General features: G+C 37.6%; 1 protein-coding gene across 2 annotated transcripts in view; it reads left to right on the top strand.

The window, feature by feature from the left end:
* Window positions 1-325: 325 nt before the first annotated feature.
* B3GLCT (beta 3-glucosyltransferase) overlaps window positions 326-19,730 on the top strand; it is a 135,984-nt gene continuing 116,579 nt past the window's right edge. The window contains exon 1 of one of the 2 annotated variants that reach the window (XM_074303539.1): window positions 326-785. In XM_074303539.1, the coding sequence (XP_074159640.1) occupies window positions 455-785 (331 nt within the window). In that variant the 5' untranslated portion in view covers window positions 326-454. The remainder of the gene's footprint in view (window positions 786-19,730) is intronic. The other variant, XM_074303538.1, reaches the window with a different exon arrangement.

The raw sequence follows: 19,730 nt of genomic DNA, 5'->3' as shown, positions 1-19,730 counted from the left end.
TGTTAAGGTATTGTAAATCCATCTAGTGTCAGAACACTTCGGCCAACATAATTAAGAGTGGAGTTACTGGTTTATAGCAGAAGAGAGAGGGATTAGCTCTCCTCCCACTTTCCCTGGCTCCCTTTCCTTTCCCTCCACAGTACTCCACTCTTCCCACTTCTCCAGTGCCACATCCGGGGTAAGAAGTGGAACTGTTCCGTTAGTGCTGGAGAGAGAGAGGCCGGGCAAAGAGGAAAGGGAGAGCGAGCTGCGCACACGTGAGGACAAAAGTAGAAACCTGCCATGCCTGGAGACTTAGGACTGGCCGAGGAAAGGAAGGCCGGGGCAAGGAGGGGTTAAAATCTAGGGGGAGTGAGCCGTCGGGTCCCTAGCCTTTCCGCCTCATGCCGCGGCGTCCCGCCGCCTGCGCCGCGGCCTCGAGCCTCGGGCCAGGAGTTGGGGGGTTCGCGGGAGAATGCCATCCCTCTGCCTGCCGCTAGAGGGAGCGTCCAAACTCGCCGGGAGGAGGGGGCGAGCGGGCGGAGACGGTAGCCCCAGCAGCAGCAGCCCCAGCGGTCCCAGCAGCAGAAGCAGCAGCAGTAGCTGGAGGAGCAGCCACGGCCACTGCCACGACCACGGCCACAGCCACCGCCGCGCAGCTCGGGCTCCAGTGCCAACTGCCCCTGCCCGCAGATTCAGACTCCGCGGACAGGCGGAGAGCTCAGCTCCAGGCGCCGGGATGCGGCCGCTTTCTGGCGGCCCGTTCGGTGTCCCGGCCGTGATCGCGCTTCTTACCTGCTCCCTGGGTGAGTAGCGAGCGGCTCGGGGCAGGGGAGAGGAGAGGAGGCGGGGTCCCGGGGCTAGCTTCCTGCCGGCCCCGGAGCTCTGGGAGGGCGCGCGCGAGGCACCGAGCCCCACGCTTCTTGGGGCAGCGCTCCCGGGCTCCCTGATCTGCTTCCGTCCCGTCCCGTCCCGGGCTGCCCAAGCAGGGCCCTCCCTCGGTCCAGCTGCTCCCAACTGCAGCCCACCCGCTCGACTCCTCGGGACTAGCCTGGCCACCGCTACCGCCGCCACTGCCCTCTTCCAAGCCCCCGGCCGCTCCGTCCCGTCCGCCTCCCCGGGAACCCCCTAACCCCCTTGGCTTCTCCCCTGTTCCTTGCTACCTCCAAAGAACTTGACCTTGGGATTAGAGTTGCTGGGGGAGTACTCAGTCCCACGAGGAGCACCGGTGTCAATGTGGAACTGCGAGAAACTTTAAAAAGGGAAACCGGTTGTGTGATCCCCGCCCCATCCTCCTCTTTCCGCCTTCCTTCCTCCCTGCTCCCTCCTTACACCCACCCCGTAAGCTGGAGGCAGATACTGGGGTGAGAGATGATTCACTCCCCGCGGGAGGGACCTCTTTCCTCCGAGCTAACTCCCCGTGACTCCCTCCCTAGTTAACCCTTCCTGCCGCCGCTGTCCGGACTGGCGGGAGTCCCGCTGGCGCGGCCACTCAGCTCCGCGAATCCCTTTGCTCTCGGTAGGGTTGTAGGGGAGATGCTTTGGATCCGGGCCCCCCAAGACGCTCGTGCGTTTTTAGTTCCTACGGCAAGGAGGGGAGAAGACATTCACCTACTTGCCAGTTAAGATCGGGGTGAGGGTGGGGAAATAGGCGGGGGAACTTCCCAAGGAAGTCTTTGGAAATAGAGTCCCGTCTGAAAATAATGCTCTCTAGCCATTTTCTGCAATATACCCCCTCATTCTAGCCCCCCCTTCCTTTCCAAAGGGTATTATTATAAAATGCTGGTATTGGGGGGGAAAAAGCGGTTGCGAATATTGCTGTCACAGATTGGTAAAAAGTTCGAAATCCTTTCATTTTGTAGAGTAATAGAGATAGGTGTTTCCATGTTAGGAATTAGGGTAGTGTTCTGAGTCTTGATTTTTTTCTCTCCTTTCTCTGAGCTAACGCCAGGAGAGAGAAGTGTGAGTGTGCTTCGGGTTCGGTTGGTTTGAGCCTTTAAAAATGCAGTAAATTGAGTTTTTAATCGTGGCAGTCTGATGCTATTTAGAAAAAAAGATTCAGTATCTCCCTGTTGGCGTTTGGCCCACGAGAACCTGGTTTGTTCGGATTGTCAGCTCTTTAGTTAGGGACTACATTGGTCTCCGCTGTATACTATTTATGGCATTCTAGAAGCGTTCAGTAAATGTGAAATAATAGAAGGTTGATGAATTTGTCATTAAATGTTAACATGCACGATCAACTAAGCAACAATAGAATTAAAACTGGCATAATACTTTGGGTAGAGAAAGCTGTATGCAATGGTAGAAGGAAGGTGATTTCATCAGGAGATTTGTTTAAAACAGAGAGAATATTGTTGCCATCCTTTTTCTTTAAAAGAAAAGATTGGCAGTTTAGGAAACTGACTAGAGGACTAGTTTGTTCATTGTCTTATTGCCCAGGACTTATCATTACAGCAGAAAAGGGCTAGGAAGTGGGGGAGGTGTCAGAAATTGGCAATTATTATTGTTGCTAATAATAATAGTAATTACTACTCCAATTATGTATTTTACTACTAGTAATGCTGCTAATAACTGACTTTATCTTTGCTTTCTTCATAATGATCTTATAAGATTGTTATAGTGTAAAGTACAAATGTGTGTAAAATATATAGATATAGTTTATGTTATAAAGCCAATCAGTTGGGATACAAGCTTTCCTAAATTTGTTAAAAATATTAAACATAAAAAAATCAACTGAATTAACAGTATTTGAAAAAGTGCTTTTAGTGCAATTGTCTGATTCACACAATAAACAAAACTGAAACCTGTTAAAAGGTACTTGTGAGACATTCCAGATTTTGGGAAATAGCTTTGATGATTTGACAGAGAAATAAAGCAGAATTATTTCCCACTAAGGGCAAGGTTTTTGTTCATGGTAATGGTTGACATGCAAGGCATTATTAAAGCCTTTGCATCTACTGTTTCTTGATCTTCAGAACAATATTGTAAGATAGGTAGTCCTAATGTTTTGATCTTTATTTTACTGTCAAGGCAACTCCTGACTTTCCTGGCTTCCTTCCAAACTCAGCTCAAATCCTACATACTGCAAGAGGCCTTTCCTGGTCTTCTCTTCCCTCCCTTATGGGGACTCTTGAGCTTATCTGCTTCTTATATTACATATAGCTTGCATGTACATTGTGGTTTGTTTATATGTCATTTCCTTCATTAGACTGGGAGTTGCTAGAGAGCAGGGAGCTTTCAAAACAATAGCACAGTGTCTAGAATATGGTAAGTGCTTCTTAAATTCTTCTTGGCTCCCTGATTGACTGATGAAGAGGTGGTGAATAACTAATACATGATCACAGTTAGGAAAGTAAATCTTCTGGGTTCAAATGTTTTTCCTCAGCCATGTCATGGCTTTCTCAGTTGAGGAAATCAAGTGAATTTTTTTTTTACCTTTACTGCAGTCTAACATTGCTAGACTTTTTGAGGTGGGGCACTAATTCTTGTTGATTGGAGGACTGCTTTATGCCTCCTTTAATATAGCACAGATGCCTTGTCTGATTTAGCAGTGAGTTTGCTATGGAAATTAAAATATTGTCAGTGATTTGTCCCTGTCAAGCCTCTGAGAATAGCAGTTAACAAAGGCAATATTTAAATCCCATCCTCATGATTTGGAGCTGAAAGAGATACTAAGGTTTTAGTATATCTTCTCCCTCACAAGCTTTGGACTGTATGTATCCTTTTAGCTTTCTTTTCCCATTCATGGTTATCAAAAGTAGAATTTCTGCAGGTCTAGGATAAAGAACAGGGATTCAAAAGATCTCTGCTCCAACAATGGCTGACACTAACCAGCCCGTAGACCAGACATTTGAAGATCTAAGGTTTCATCTGCATTTTTAACATTTTTCAATTACTCTTTTATACCTAGAAAATCAAAAGAACAATAAATCAAGCCCTGTTGTGTAGTATTTGCTGATTACTAGGGTATAAATGATCTTACTGAAAATTTAGCCAATAGGCTCTTCTTTGAAGCTGGTGGGAGCTATCTCTAGCACATTCCTAGATGTTGGAGATCATATAATTTACTCTGCTCATTTAAGAGATGAAGAAGTTGAGAATAATAAAGTGTGATGATTTGTTCACCATCACAGAGGTAGTAGAGCTGAGATTCAAAACCAGGTCTTCTGATTTTAATTCCAAACCCACTAGGCTTCTCCTTGCTTTTTCATTATACTTTGTAGCTGAGTTTGCTGATCCCTAAATTATTCCTATCTGTTATTCATATAGAAAAGATAGAAAGAAGTTGACTAAACAGTCTAGTCAAGTGGATTCAGGACAGTCTGTCATGGTTCAATGTCATCTCAGGTCTCCAGTGGTGTGCTCTAGGGATTTGATTTGATAAGGATCACCTTGCTACTTAATGTTTTTTCATTTCTCTGAAGAAATCAATCAGCTAATAAATATTGATTCCTAATAAATACTGGATGATATGGAGTATACATTCAGTTGTAAGATCACTGGTTTCCAATAGTTTATAATCTGTTATGTTATAGGACACAGAAAAAAGTAGCTAACTGAAAAAGCAGCAAAAAAAAAGTCTCAAATAAAAGATATAGTCAACAATTGAAAGATGATTTTAGAGAAGAGAGAACAAGCAATCCTAATGCATTTGAATGTCTTAAATGTTTTCTTGGAATTGTGTTTACCTAACTGGTAGACAGGCTAATTAGATAGATAGAAGTTAGGGAGCAGGCAGAGCAGGAGCAGGAGGAGCTGTGAGAGATATCAACTTCTGTGATAGTAGCTTTCAAAATGTGGAGGTCCTCAGGGCCTTTTGGGAACGTGTCTCAGCAAGCAAAACTATTTTCATAACACTAGAAAGATATTTAAATTTCTAATCTATTAAGTATCGATGAATATAATCAGTATAAATGGAAACTCTTTTAGATGTGGTACTTTATATGTTTAAGTGTGTGGGTGTGTGTATGGACTTATTGGCTATGAGATTTAGAATGACAGTTTCAATTCTGAAGTGACAGAGAAGCTTGTCTGATCCAGTGTTTAATGATAAAATAAATAGTACTAGCTTTCCTTTTATTGGCAGCTTAGGTGGTACAGTAGAATAGAGCATTGGATCTGGAGTAAGTAAGAGCTGAATTCAAATGTGGCCTCAGAAACTTACTAGCTGTGTGGACCTCAACAAGCTACTTAACTTTTACATGCCTCAGCTTCCTCCATTGTAAAATGAATAACACCTACCTCCCAGAATTGAGGATCAGATGCCCAATTCTCGGTAAATAGATACTTTAAAATGTTTCTTTCTTTCCTGTTTTCTTGCCTTCTTTTCTGCCTGCCTTAATTTCTGTCTTCCTTCCTGTCTTCCTTCTTGCCTTCCTAACTCCCTTTCTTTCAGCCTTTTATCCTTACCATTCAGCCAAAGCCCTAATTGAGATGCTTTTTACCAAGCTCACCTCAATGAGGAAAAGGTAGTTAATTAGAAATCATGAGGTCACTTAAAAACACTATTTATCATAAAATGTCACAATTTTAGCTAGAGCAAGATGATTTAAGCTTTTCTTCAAAATGTATGTTTACAAAAACGGTTCGTGGTAGACTGTGGAAAAAAAAGTAGTCTTTTATCTAAGTGATTACTACAGTAAAGCTGCAGGTTTTGACAGAAGAATGATTAAAAGTACCATTAAATGAGATTAAAATTTATTAACCTTCTTATTAAAATAATTAATCTCCAACTGTTTTTCACCCTCACAAAATACAACAGTGTTATGTTTTTCTAGGGAGATGACTAATTTCCCTTCCTAAAGGAATATTTCATGGAACTCAAATGATAATATATTTTAGTTATCTTGCTTTTCTGCAAGAAGCTCTAGGCTCTTTATATATTACATCAAATTAATCTTCACAACATTCCAATGAGCGTAGGGATAAATTATTGTATTTAGTTTCTAAGGTGAATGAGGTACAGGGAAACAAATGACCTGTCCAAGACCCTGAGTGATGGAGTAGGTGACTGAGCAGAGTATATTCTTGCGTTCAGTTCCTTCAGCTTCCAGTTCAGGTTTTCGTAGAATCAGACTTGGAGGGAACCTCAGATTATCTATTTCACCTCATTGTTGAACAAAGCATTTTGCAGTCCAATAAGGAATCCCCCCTGCTTAAAAACCTCAAATGAAGAGGAAATACCGTCTCTTGAGCCAGTCCATTCTAGTTTTGGAAAGTTCTAATTGTTTGAATGTATTTTTTTCTTCATACATTAGTTGGTCTTAATTATACTTTATTCAACCAAATGGTTGATAATCCTCCAAATACTTGAAGTCTACTATCAGATTCTCTTCAAGTCTTCTCTTCCCCATACTAAAAATCCCTAGTTCCATCAATCCATCCTTTGTCATCTAGATTTTCCTCTTTGAATACTCTCTAACTTATGTCCTTCCTAAAATGTGGTGCCCAGGACTGAATTTATTGCTCCAGATATGGTCTGAATATCGGACAGTATGGTATGTATGTCACCTTTCTAGTCTTGGGTATTAGATCTCAATGCAACCTAAAATCACATTACCTTTTTATTATTAATCAGTTGTATCATATAGTCCAGACCTTTTTCAGACAAATTATCTCTACCCATGTATCCCTCATCTTGATTTCTTGAACCTATATATAAGATATTTTTATCCACTCCTATTAAATTCATCTTATTAAATTTGACCATGTGCTCTATCCATTCAAGATCTTTATAGATCCTGTTACTCAGTATACTAACTATTCCTCCTAGTGTTGTTATTTGCAAATTTAATAGTCATGCCTTCAATATATTTATTCATGTCATTGATTAAAATGTTTGACAACCCACGACTGAGTGCAGATCTTTAGGATATTCTAATACAGACCTTCTTCTGAATTGATATTGAAACATTAATAATTATTCTTTTGGGTCAGACTATTCAATCTGTTCTGAATATATCTAACATCACTCTGTCTTTTCCACAAAAATAGATGACTATAAAATATTTAATAAAATAAAATTATTCTATATAAAATATTTAATAAAATAAACTTATTCCTACAGCATTTTTATGTTCTAGTGACCCTAACATAAAAGAAAATGAGATTAGTTTAGTAAAGAGATTCTTAACTTTTTTTTCATGAGCCCCTTTGGTAGTCCCTTCTCAAAATGTCTTTAAATAATTGAGGGGCATGCTAAATTTCAGTTTCTAGTTAGTGAAAGATAAAATTTTTTCTTATCCAAATTCTCAGATCTTTAGAAATTTATCTATAGACTCATGTTAAGGCGCTTTGATCTTGAATGACCTATTTTTGATGAAGTCAAGCTGGCCCATTGCAATCATAGCTTCCTTCTCTAGATCTTCAATTACTATCCATTTAAAATGCATTCTAGAAGTTTTTTTTTAATTTAATTTTTATTTTTAAGAACTAGAAGTTAAGCTTACTGATCTAGGGTTTACAGACTCCATTCTCTTCCAATTGGCTATTTTTTCAAGGATCCATGGCCATAAGTAGCATAATTATATTTTGAAGTTCTTTTGGTACCCTAGGATGTAGTTCTGGGTTTGATGACTTGCATGTATAAAAGGACAGATACTCCAATTATTTCCTTACTTACCTTTAAAAACAAATTTATGTTGATCATTTTTATTCTGTTCCTTTCAGTTCAAAAAGGGCTTCTACCTGACAAAGAAAATAGAAGCAAAATGAAAGTTGGGTGATCCTTCTTACAGGCTTTCTCCCCATTTCTCCCCATGTGTTTGACAAACCCAAGGACCCCAGATTTTGGGATAAGAACTCAATGTTTGACAAAAATTGCTGGGAAAATTGGAAATTAATATGGCAGAAACTAGGCATTGACCCACACTTAACACCGTACACCAAGGTCAGGTCAAAATGGGTTCATGACCTAGACATAAAGAATGAGATTATAAATAAATTAGAGGAACATAGGATAGTTTACCTCTCAGACCTGTGGAAGAGGAATGAATTTATGTCCAAAGAAGAACTAGAGATCATTATTGATCACAAAATAGAAAACTTTGATTATATCAAATTAAAAAGGTTTTGTACAAACAAAACTAATGCAGAGAAGATTGAAAGGGAAACAATAAACTGGGAAAACATTTTTACAGTCAAAGGTTCAGATAAAGACCTCTCATTTCCAAAATATATAGAGAATTGACTCTATAAGAAATCAAGCCATTCTCCAATTGATAAATGGGCAAAGGATATGAACAGACAATTCTCAGATGAAGAAATTGAAACTATTTCTAGCCATATGAAAAGATGCTCCAAGTCATTATTAATTAGAGAAATGCAAATTAAGACAACTCTGAGATATCACTACACACCTGTCAGATTGGCTGGAATGACAGGAAAAGATAATGATAAATGTTGGAGGGGATGTGGGAAAACTGGGACACTGATACATTGTTGATGGAATTGTGAATACATCCAGCCATTCTGGAGAGCGATTTGGAACTATGCTTAAAAAGTTTTCAAATTGTGCATACCCTTTGATCCAGCAGTGCTCCTATTGGGCTTATATCCCAGAGAGATCTTAAAGAAAGAAAGGGGCCTGTATGTGCAAAAATATTTGTGGCAGCCCTCTTTGTGGTGGCCAGAAACTGGAAACTGAGTGGATGCCCATCAATTGGAGAATGGCTGAATAAATTGTGATATATGAATTTTATGGAATATTATTGTTCTGTAAGAAATGACCAACAGGATGATGTCAGAAAGGCCTAGAGAGACTTACATGAGCTGATGCTAAGTGAAATGAGCAGGACCAGGAGATCATTATACACTTCAACGTCACTACTGTATGATGATTAATTCTGATGGATGTGGCCATCTTTAACAATGAGATGAACCAAATCAATTCCAGTAGAGCAGTAATGAACTGAACCAGCTACACCCAGTGAAAGAACTCTGGGAGATGACTATGAACCACTACATAGAATTCCCAATCCCTCTAATTTTGTCCGCCTGCATTTTGGATTTCCTTCACAGGCTAAATGTACACTATTTCAAAGTCCGATTCTTTTTGTACAGCAAAATAACTGTTCAGACATGTATACATTTATTGTATTTAATTTATACTTTAACATATTTAACATGTATTGGTCAACCTGTCATCTGGGTGGGGGGAAGGAGGTTGGAACAAAATGTTTGGCAATTGTCAATGCTGCTAATTACCCCCGCATGTATCTGGTAAATAAAAACTATAATTAATTAAAAAAAAAAAAAAAAAAAAAAAAAAAAAAAGATTTGGACTTTAATCCCTGGCTGCATTTGGAGTGATTACTTAACTGAAACTAAGGCAGCCTCCAGAAGCCTCCCAAGAAACCTTCTCTCAGAGAACATTATATTTTAAAGAGAACCTTACAATCTATCACAGATTCTATGATGAGAACTTCCATCCAGGTTCCCAACATTTTCACCACAGTGGCCAATTACTTATTATTTAGTAGGAATCAGATCTAGGATAGATGTATGTTTTCTTTATAGGTTCTTCTATCTTTTGAAGAATGAAAGTATCAGTCTGTTCAATCATGAAGTGATTAACTACTTATATTTTTAGTAATGAAGGGAAGGGAAAAGGAGAGAAGGGGAGAAGAGAGAGAGACAGACAGAGACAGAGACAGACAGACAGACCCACAAATGGTTGCATATTAGAAATTCTTCATCACTGAAATCCCCATTATTAATATATCATGTCTCTATGTTACTTGTGTTATTTCCAAAATTTTCATCCATTTCCTTTCTCTAGGTAATTTGTAATATACCCTGATGATAATATTGCTTATTTCTACATCCATTGATCTTCACCCACATATACTTTGACATGCTTTCCCCCCTTCTTATTTCTTAGTTTCTTTATATTTCTGTAAAGTCTTGAGATAATTTATTGTTGGCACTTATGTCTTCAGTACTTAACACAGTACCTACCATATAGTAAATGCTTAATAAATACTTGACTGATTGATTATTTGGTACATACAGCTACCCTTCCTCCTTTCCCATTCCAACCCATACAACTTTTACCTATCCTTTTCCTTTTGAGTAAGATATGCTCGGAATACCTTTTTCTAGTAATGATGATCTTATTTATTTTTATAGCTTTTTATTTATAAAACATATGGATGGGTAATTTTTCAACACTGACCCTTGCAAAACATCTGTTCCAAAATTTCTCCTCCTTCCCCCCACCATTTCCCCTAGATGGCAGATAGTCCAATACATGTTAAATATGTTAAAATATATGCTAAATCCAATATATGTAAAACTATTTATACAATTATTTTGCTGCACAAGAAAAACCAGATCTAGAAGGAAAATAAAAAATGCAAGCAAACAATAACAGAAAGAGTGAAAATGCTATGTCATGGTCCACATTCATTTCTCTTTTCTCTCTGGGCTTAGATGGCTTTCTTCATTACTGAACAATTGGAACTGGTTTGAATCATCTCATTGTTGAAGAGAGCCATGTCCATCAGAATTGATCGTTGTATAGTCTTATTGTTGCCATGTATATGATGATCTTATTTAAAAAAAATGAAATGGCAAAGAAGAAAGAGCCACTCCATTGAAACATATTATAGGAAGAGGGAAAACCGGGATTCATCTTCAGAGGAGGACACTTTAGTTTAAAAAAAAAAAAAAAAAAAAGCTTCTACCCCAAAGAGTAACATGAAATGGTTCCTTGCCCAGAAAAAAATTTATAGAACTCAAAAAAGAATTCAAAAATCAAATGAAAGACATTGCAGAAAAATTTAAAAAAAATTAAAACTATCCAAGAAAAACAAAAAGATTATTGACCAATTAGAAAAGGAGGTACAGAGTCACAAAGATGAAAATAATACTTTGAAAATTAGTATTGGGCAAGAGGAAACCAGTTAAACTATGAGACCAAGAAAGAACAAAACATAAAGAATGAGAAAATAGAATGTGAAACAACTCATAAGAAGAACAACAATATGGAGAACAGAGCAAGAAGAGAAAATATAAGAATAATTGGACTGCCTGAAAGTTGGGACCAAAAAGAGAATCTTGATCTAATAATGCAGGAAATAATCCTAGAAAATTGTCTTGAAGTGATAGAACATGAGGGGAAAGTAGAAATAGAAAAAAATCTTACCCTGAAGAAGAGATAACTTAGAGAAAATATAATAGTTGTCTTCAAGTATTTAAGGCCAGAAGAAGGATTAGATAGATTTTTCTTGGCATTGGAAAATATGACTTGGAGAAGTGGGTTCATATTGTTGAGGAAAATTTAGGCTGAAAATCAGGAGGGAATGGGTTCATATTCAAGAAGGATTAGTCACTAGTCAAAAATATAGTGGAAATCTCTGTTTTGGTGCTGTTTGGACCAGATGATTTCTAAGTTTCTTTTCAACTTTTTAAAATTCTGTTGTTTTTTTCTTGTTGTTTAGAAGAATAGGCTATCAAATAAGCAAGTCTTGGAAAAGAAACAGAAAGATTTCCATGATAGTATAAATGGATGAATGCTATACCCCTTAAATATATATATATATATATATATATATATATATATATATATATAAAGTTTGAATTTACTGAATCACACATTCAATATGTGGCAGCCAAAAAAAGGTTAATAATATACCTCATGGGAAGGCCTATTTAATGGAACAAGGGAGATAGTAGCCCCACTGTAACCTTTACTATACCTACTATAAGTAGTTTTGGAAATCACAAAAGCTGGGAAGAATCCAGAAGAGTAAAGTTTCAAAGCCCTATGTTGTACTTAAAGGTATAGTTGAAGGAACTTAGGGGACTTTTATCCAGAAGAGAAAACCCAGTGGGAACTTGATAACTGTCTTCATGTCTCTGAACATCTGTCAAGGATTTAACTTGTTCATCTCAGTCCCAGAGAGCAGAACTGCCAAAAGTCAGTAGGAATTTCAAAGAGGGAGATTTTACCTTAGGCATAAGGAAACTTCTGACTAGTAGCTATTCCCAAATGGAATGAACTGCCCTGGGAGACAGGGAGAGGGTTCTTACTTCAGAATCTTATCCAGGTCCCCTGAAGAGGGATGGATGCCCATTAGTTGGAGATGGTTTTAGAAGTCATTTTTGTTTTTCTGTGGTTTAGACTACAGAACTTCAGAGATTTTTTACAGCCCTTAGTATCATGATTCCCCACAAGGCTCAGTAGGATCAAATCTGTGAAACTATGGATGCTGAATACATACGATCTTTCTAGTTCTTTTCCTTTGAAAATAAAACAGTAATTGATTTTGCAAAAGGAAAAACATAGTATCTTAATCTCGAGTTTACTTCCCTAATGTTTGTTGGACATAAGAAATCTGGTTGCAATAACATTTGTTCTCATGGAGGGTAATCAATCCTGTGGAGCGACAATGTTTCTTGAAATGCTGTCTTTTTAAAGTTATGGCAGAAGATTGGCTATTCAGAGTTTTGAGTCTGTTTCTAGTTTCTCTGTGCATTCTTTATCATGTTAGAGAAATAAAATCTTACTATTATTAAGTTCAGCTTCTTGAACAGTGGATAAATTTCATTTTTTTTAAATGTGCCTAGCACTATGTCACTGTCACATAGTAAGCATTTAACAACTGTTAATTAACTGACTGATCTACAATATTCTTAAAAGCAGTTATCCAAGCTTGAACATTGGTGTTGACAGGAAAGTTAATATCTCATGAGCTATTCACTATCTAGCAATTATATATAGTGCTTTAAAGTTTTCAAAGTGCTTTCCTTGCATTGTATCATTTGGTCATCACATAAATCCCATGTGCAAGTATAATTATATCCATTTTATGGACAGGGAAACTGAGACTGAAACTAATTAAGGAACTTGCTTATGGTCACACAGATAGTAAATGTCAAAAGTGGATTTTCTAGTCCTCCTGAGTCTGAATCCAGCATTTTATTCACATTCACTATGTAAACTAGCTGTCTACATTTTTAGACAATTTTAATTATAGTGATATTTTTCCTCAAAGTTAATCAAATTGTGTCCCTGTAATTTCCATCTATTGACCTTACATTAATTTTAGGTAAATGGAAGTTATTAAATACTTATTATATGGTAGGAACTGTGCTAAACCCTGGGGATACAATAAAATACAAGAAAACAAATTGGTCCCTATTCTCAAGGAACTATCTCCTAATGGGAAAAGGTAATACGTAAAGGGCAACCTTAAAGGTGGGGCAGGGTGAAAAAAGAAGGGTCTCCTATTGGGGAGGTGGGAATATCTAGAGACTAAGTGGATTGGGAATAATTTGTGCATGGATAGGGGCCTCAAGAAATGATGATCTAGGTCAGGGACTCAATAATCAGGAGAGCAGGGATTATTTTTTCCTATGGAATTAAGCAGAATAAGTATTCTCCATAACAATCCTTCAGGTTTAAGGCCACTATCAATTTGGTTAATGAACAAGCCATTTTACTACTTGAGTATTTACTTTATGCCATCTGTAAAATGCAGTAGCCTGTTTGCCCCGTCAAGGAGTTGTGAAATTGAGTGAATCAAAGTTTCCAAGATCAGTTGGGAATTTCAGATTGTACAGATGCTATAGGACCAAGATTTTAAAAATTTATATTCACATGTACATATATATGTGTGTGTGTATACATACATACATGTGTACACACGTTTCTATACATGCATGTGTGTATACATTTTGAATAATATTAATGTTCTTAAGAAACTGTATGTTTACTTACTAATGATTATTATTTTGTAAATTGAATCTAGTTATAACTGATCGAGAGGAACTTACTATCAGTTTGCAGTGATTTGTAGAAACTTACTTTGAAATAATTTTTTTTTGGTAATGAACACATTTCAAAAGATCTTGATTTCTAGGGTTATATACACTCTCACCATTGCAGTGTTTCAGGGCCTTTGGAGATAGTTTTAAATGTTTGACTGCAACAATTCATGAAACTATCACCTAGTGACCAACCGCCTGGCATTATGCCTCTGTAAATTTAGCTGCATACATTTTTGGGATTGTCATTCTTTTCCTAGAGTTTGTATGCTGAGTTTCTAAACTTGTAGAAACTACTAGAATTTAGGCTCTTTTCCAGAAGCAGAATGATTGATTTAAACATGGTCCAAATTAGAGAAGCAAAGTACATGTAATCATTTTCTCATCCTTAAACTCAGATATTTCTTTTTTGTCTCTGAGTCCTGTTTCCCCTTGATGTTTTGGGTTCTTGTGCCTTTTTAAAGAGTGTATAGTAAAATGAAATTTTGCAGAAATTCATTTTTCTGCTGCCAGGAAATTCCAGATGGAATGAGGTCAAAGATGGGGCAGAAGTGAGTTCAAAGGGAGAAGTGGTTCTTCCTAGTCCTGCCTCTTGTCTCTCCTGTTTTGGACATGCTTGCAGGTTATATTCCTTGTCAACACTGCTGCATGGCTAAGTCACCATGGATGAAGACAATTTGGAATTGGGGTAAAAAAAATTCATGACTCCCAGTTGATCACTTCATTTTCTTCTTGCCTGAAGCCTTAGCTGTGTGGCCTTTAGAAATGATGGTTCTTATTAGAATGTTGGTGTAGAAAGAATCGTTGATGTAGACATTTGAACCTACTCGTTTTAACAGAAGAGGAAATTTAGGCAGTCACTGACTTTCTGACTTGCTTAGTCTTACAGCTAGTAAAATTCTTAGAGAGGATTTGAATTCGGGTCTTCTTGACTAAGTCCAGTACTCTATCTATTGTATCTCCTGTCTTCAACCAAATGGCATTTTATTTTTTTTCTAGTCTTCATTGTCTTTTGACCTTGCTGCTGAGTTTGATATATATATTTTTAATTGTAGCTTCTTCTTTCCTGATATTTTTTCTTCCCTTGACTTTTGGTACTATTTTCCCAATTTCTTTATAATTCTGATAATTTCTACAGTCTCCTTTCTTGTCCTACTGTAACACCCTCACTCCTTATTACTCCTTGCTTTGAATATTAAAACAATGTACTCAACAAGATTTCTTGCCTCTTGGATGTTCCTTCTGTCCAAAAAAAAAAAAAAAAAAAAAAGGAATGCCTCTCATTTCAAGATTAATTATTCTAATGTGCTGTTCTTACTAGTGTCTAGCTCTCATGGGAATATCTTCAGTATAAAGATTAGAGGCCTGGACTTTCTGACTCTTTGCCCAGTGTTCTGCCACTTCATCATTCTGCCTCTTTCCCCAGCATGTAGTCTTTTGCTTTTGGTAGTATTTTGCTACTAAAGCAAATAAGCCAATATTTGTGTTGTGTGGGATCAATCTTAGAGAATATATTTAGCATCTGTCTATCAATTTGCATGGGATTTTATTATTTTTCTAAATGCTTCACATATATTTTTTTATTATGGGCTCTGTGCAATATCCCTTTGGCCTAGGGCAGATGGATATTATTTCCATTTTTTAAATTCCCATTTTAAAAGTGACTTGTTAAAGTTTACACAGCGAGTTAGTGGTGGAGTCAGCACTGGAACTCAGATCTTATGATACTTGGTCTTGTGTTCTTTTCTTTGCTTTACAAGGCTATGGATAGAGATTGTACCTGTAATTTCTGGAGTATTCTATACTAAAGCAATTGATTATCTCGGGAGTTGGCTTTAGTTCTGTAGCCATTACTGAAAGTCACCATTATGTGTCACACATGGGACTTGAATCAAAATGTTCCTGGTTCCAAAGCTGTATCTTTATACACTAAGCTATGATCCTACAAGAACTGTACAAAAACATTTATATTATGAATTATTCAGAATTGATGCTAATCATTCTTTTTTTTTAATCCTAAAAATTGAACTCCATTAGCACATTCCAGTGGAATTGTATTTACTTTTGAATGAGAGGGAAAATCATAGTGTTAGAATAGGAGGAGAGAACTCAGGCTTTAGGCTTTTTTTCCTTTTCATTTTCTGCAATTTCAATTTAATGTGCAGGCACTCCATCTCATACTTGGATCATTGTATTAGCCTTCTGGTTAGTATCCCTAACTCAAGTTTCTCCCCTCAACTGTCTGTTCTACATTCAATTGTCAAATTGATTTTCCTAAGTTAAGGTTTGACCTTCTCAACTCCCTTTCCCACCATTCAGTAAACTTCAGTGACTTCCTATTACTGCCACAATCAAATATAAAATCATCTATTTGGGGTTCAAAATCTTTCATACTATTGTCCTTTTTTATCTTTCTAGTCTTCTTATACCTTATTCACTTCCATGTACTCTTATGATCCAATAACCCTGGTTTATTGGAGCAAAAAATTCCATCTCTCCACTGTGCATTTCCACTGGTTTTCTCCCATTCTCAGAACTCTTTCCCTCCTGTCTTGACCTTTTTGCTTCTTTCAAGGCCCAGGTAAAATATGAACTTCTACAAGAAGTATTTTTATCTGCATGTATTTTGATTGTATATTATTGTTTGCATGTTGTCTCTTGGGTAGACCATAAACTTGAGAGTCGGGAATGTTGTTGCTTTTCTTTGAATCCCCAGTACTTAGCACAATGCCTGGCACATAAATGGAGCTTAATAAGTGCTTGATGATTGACTTCTGGTTACTAAGGGACTAGGAATTTTTCTGCCTCTCATGTGCATAGTAAGAGATACAATTAACTTGATTTGGCTTTTCTTCTCTTGGTCTTATCCAATTTTGGCTTGCTGACCTTCTTGGGCCAGGTGTACCTTGGCTGAAAGAGAGAAGAGAATCTGGTTCAGGAGGAAGGGGGATGAGAATATAGGATAGACATGTATTACAGATTAGTGTTGCCTTGCCACCATTACATTTGGCTTTTAATTCCTTTGCTGTCCTGGTTTATCTTCAAAGCATATAATTGCCTACCAGAAAATTAGATATAGAGGTTATATATCCTGGAGTTTAAGGTACACTTCACAACACATTGAATTAAAATTAGAAATCTCTCGGGAAAAGAGATTCAGGCAAGAAACCAGCAGATGTGTTGGGCTCTCTGATGCTTTTTGACAATGCACTGAGTAATATCTCTTCTAACTAGGTCACAAAAAATAATGTCCCATAGAACCCCCTCCCCTCAGTAACTTTTACAAAAGTAATCTTTGACACTAATTACCACTGAAAATAAGTGTCCATGATACTGACAGCAGCATGAAGCCTGCCTACATGATCAGAGTGTACTCATTTTTAGGGCCGTCTTTGATCCCAGAGCATCAGGATAGTCAAATTTTTGCTTCTCCTGGAGAGCAGGTCACTAAGAGCCCCTCATGTTGACAAGGATAAAGGTGAAGTACTAATTAGCACAAAATAGTGCTTCTTTGCATTTAGTTTGATTTAGAAAATGAAGTATCATCAGAATAACTTATGAAAAAATTTTAAGAAAACAGCAAAAATAGAGTTATGAGGGGAAAAATCCTAATTTTCACAAGGTAGAAGTGAACTTATAATGGGACAAAAAAAGATAACTAAGAGAAATAACTGACATTTTTGCTTTAGGGTTTGCCAAAGAGAGAGGAAAGTGATGTGATACCAGAAGAGTTCTTAAACTCTGGGGTCAAACATTCATCCCAGTTTAGTTATAAAAATTTGATTAATTTCAAAGGTTAAATGTGTTAGTATTTTAGAATGACCTTAGTTAAAATTGTGAGAAGAAACCTGTAAGGGCCCTTTAAATGGGCGGCGCCATAGTGCATCGGGAGATTGAGGCCCAGAAGTAATTTCTGTGGATATTAGGACTGCCCTTGGGCGGGATCCTGGCCATATTGAGATAGTTTCGTAATGGGTGACTCTCTCGCTGATTGGCTGTGTGTGTGACCTCACAGGCCCTATGTAAGCCCACTGCAGGCAGCAACCGCTCTCTTTAATCTGGCGTTCTTCACCCTGGCTCCCTAGCCTGGGTGGCCAAGCCAAGATGGGTAGCCAAAAGAGGTAAGGGTTTTGGAAGTGAACACATGGGTCTTCTGACCAGGTGTTCACTCGGGAACCAACAAGTCAGGGCATCAGTCAGGGTATTATGTGAGTAGGTATAATAAAGGCTTTTAAGATTACACGTGGCTGTTCTTGAGTGCGCTACCGGTTATTAAGTTGTAGATTCAAGAGATTGTGGCTAGAGACCTTAGAAGGCCTCAGAGGAGGCGAGCCGGGTAGAGCTCACACTGCAAAGGACAGTGGTCAAAGGTACTCTGGTGGGTCTAGGACAGACTAGTAATTGTAACTGCCGAGAGAGCACGTTACAGAAACCCTCATTTTTATTTTTTTGCCCTCATTAATATTGTTAAGCATAGTTCCCCACTTTACCAGTTATCCCAGATTCCTCACTCAGAATTCAAAGTGAGTATAGGGAAAAGTGAGATTTATTTTTTAAATTGTATTTTAGCACAATTAGGTAATCTTTATAACCTCCCTATGTGTTCGGTTATGTCCAACTCTTTGTGACCTCATTTGGGGTTTATTTGGTAAAGATATTGGAGTAGTTTTTCTTTTTTCTTCTCCAGCTCATTTTACAGATGAAGAAACTGAGTCTGACAGGGTTAAGTGACTTGCCCAGGGTCACATAATAAATATCTAAGGTCTGATTTGAATTAAGATCTTCCTGACTCCAAGCCTGCACTCTTATCTATTGGATCATTTGGCTTCCATATAGCATTCCTAAATAGAAGGGAGCTAAAATAGTAAGAGTTTTGTGGAATGTAAAATTGAACTCTTGCTTTTGTTTGTTTTTTCATATCAATGTCTTAGTACAAAGGAACCTAGAAGACTTTCTAAACATGCTTTATTGAAAGCCTCATTTCTAAAATATATAAAGAATTGACTCAGATTTATAAGAATTCAAGCCATTCTCCAAATTAATAAATGTCAAAGGATATTAACAGACAATTTTCAGATAAAGAAATTAAAACCATTTCTAGTCATATGAAAAAGTGCTCTAAATCGTTATTGATGAGAGAAATGCAAATTAAGGCAACTCTGAGGTACTACTATACACACCTCAGATTGCCTAAGATGACAGGAAAAGATAATGATGAATGTTGGAGGAGATGTGGGAAAACTGGGATATTGATACATTGTTGGTGGAGTTGTGAAAGAATCCAACCATTCTGGAGAGCAATTTGGAACTATGCTCAAAAAGTTATCAAACTGTGCATACCCTTTGACCCAGCAGTGTTACTACTGGGCTTATATCCCAAAGAGATCTTATCCACATGTACAAAAATGTTTGTGGCAGCCCTTTTTGTAATGGCAAGACACTAGAAAGTGAGCAGATGCCCATCAGTTGGAGAATGGCTGAATAAGTTATGGCGTGTAAATATTACGGGATATTATTGCTGTATAAGAAATGATCAGGAGGATGATTTCAGAGAGTTCTGAAGAGACTTATATGAACTGATGCTAAGTAAAATAAGCAGAACCAGGAGATCATTGTACAGGGCAACAAAAAGATTATACAATGATTAATTCTGATGGACATGTCTCTTTCCAACAGTGAAATGATTCAGGTCAATACCAGTGATCATGTTGATGAAGAGAGCCATCTACACCCAGAGAAAGGACTGTGAGAATTGAGTGTGAATCACAACATAGCATTTCCACTCTTTTCGTTGTTTGCTTGCATTTTATTTTTCATTTTTTTCCCTTTTGATTTGATTTTTCTTGTGCAGCAAGATAGTCATATAAATACATATTCATGTATTGGATTTAACATATATTTTTTACCATCTTTAACATATATTGGATTACTTGCAATATAGGGGAGGAGATAAGGAGAAGAGGAGGAAAATTGGAACATAA

The sequence above is a fragment of the Sminthopsis crassicaudata genome, chromosome 3, assembly GCF_048593235.1.
Source record: "Sminthopsis crassicaudata isolate SCR6 chromosome 3, ASM4859323v1, whole genome shotgun sequence".
Lineage (NCBI taxonomy): Eukaryota > Metazoa > Chordata > Mammalia > Dasyuromorphia > Dasyuridae > Sminthopsis > Sminthopsis crassicaudata.
The sequence above is the reverse complement of the archived record's forward strand: the minus strand, read 5'-3'. Positions and strand labels throughout refer to the sequence as shown.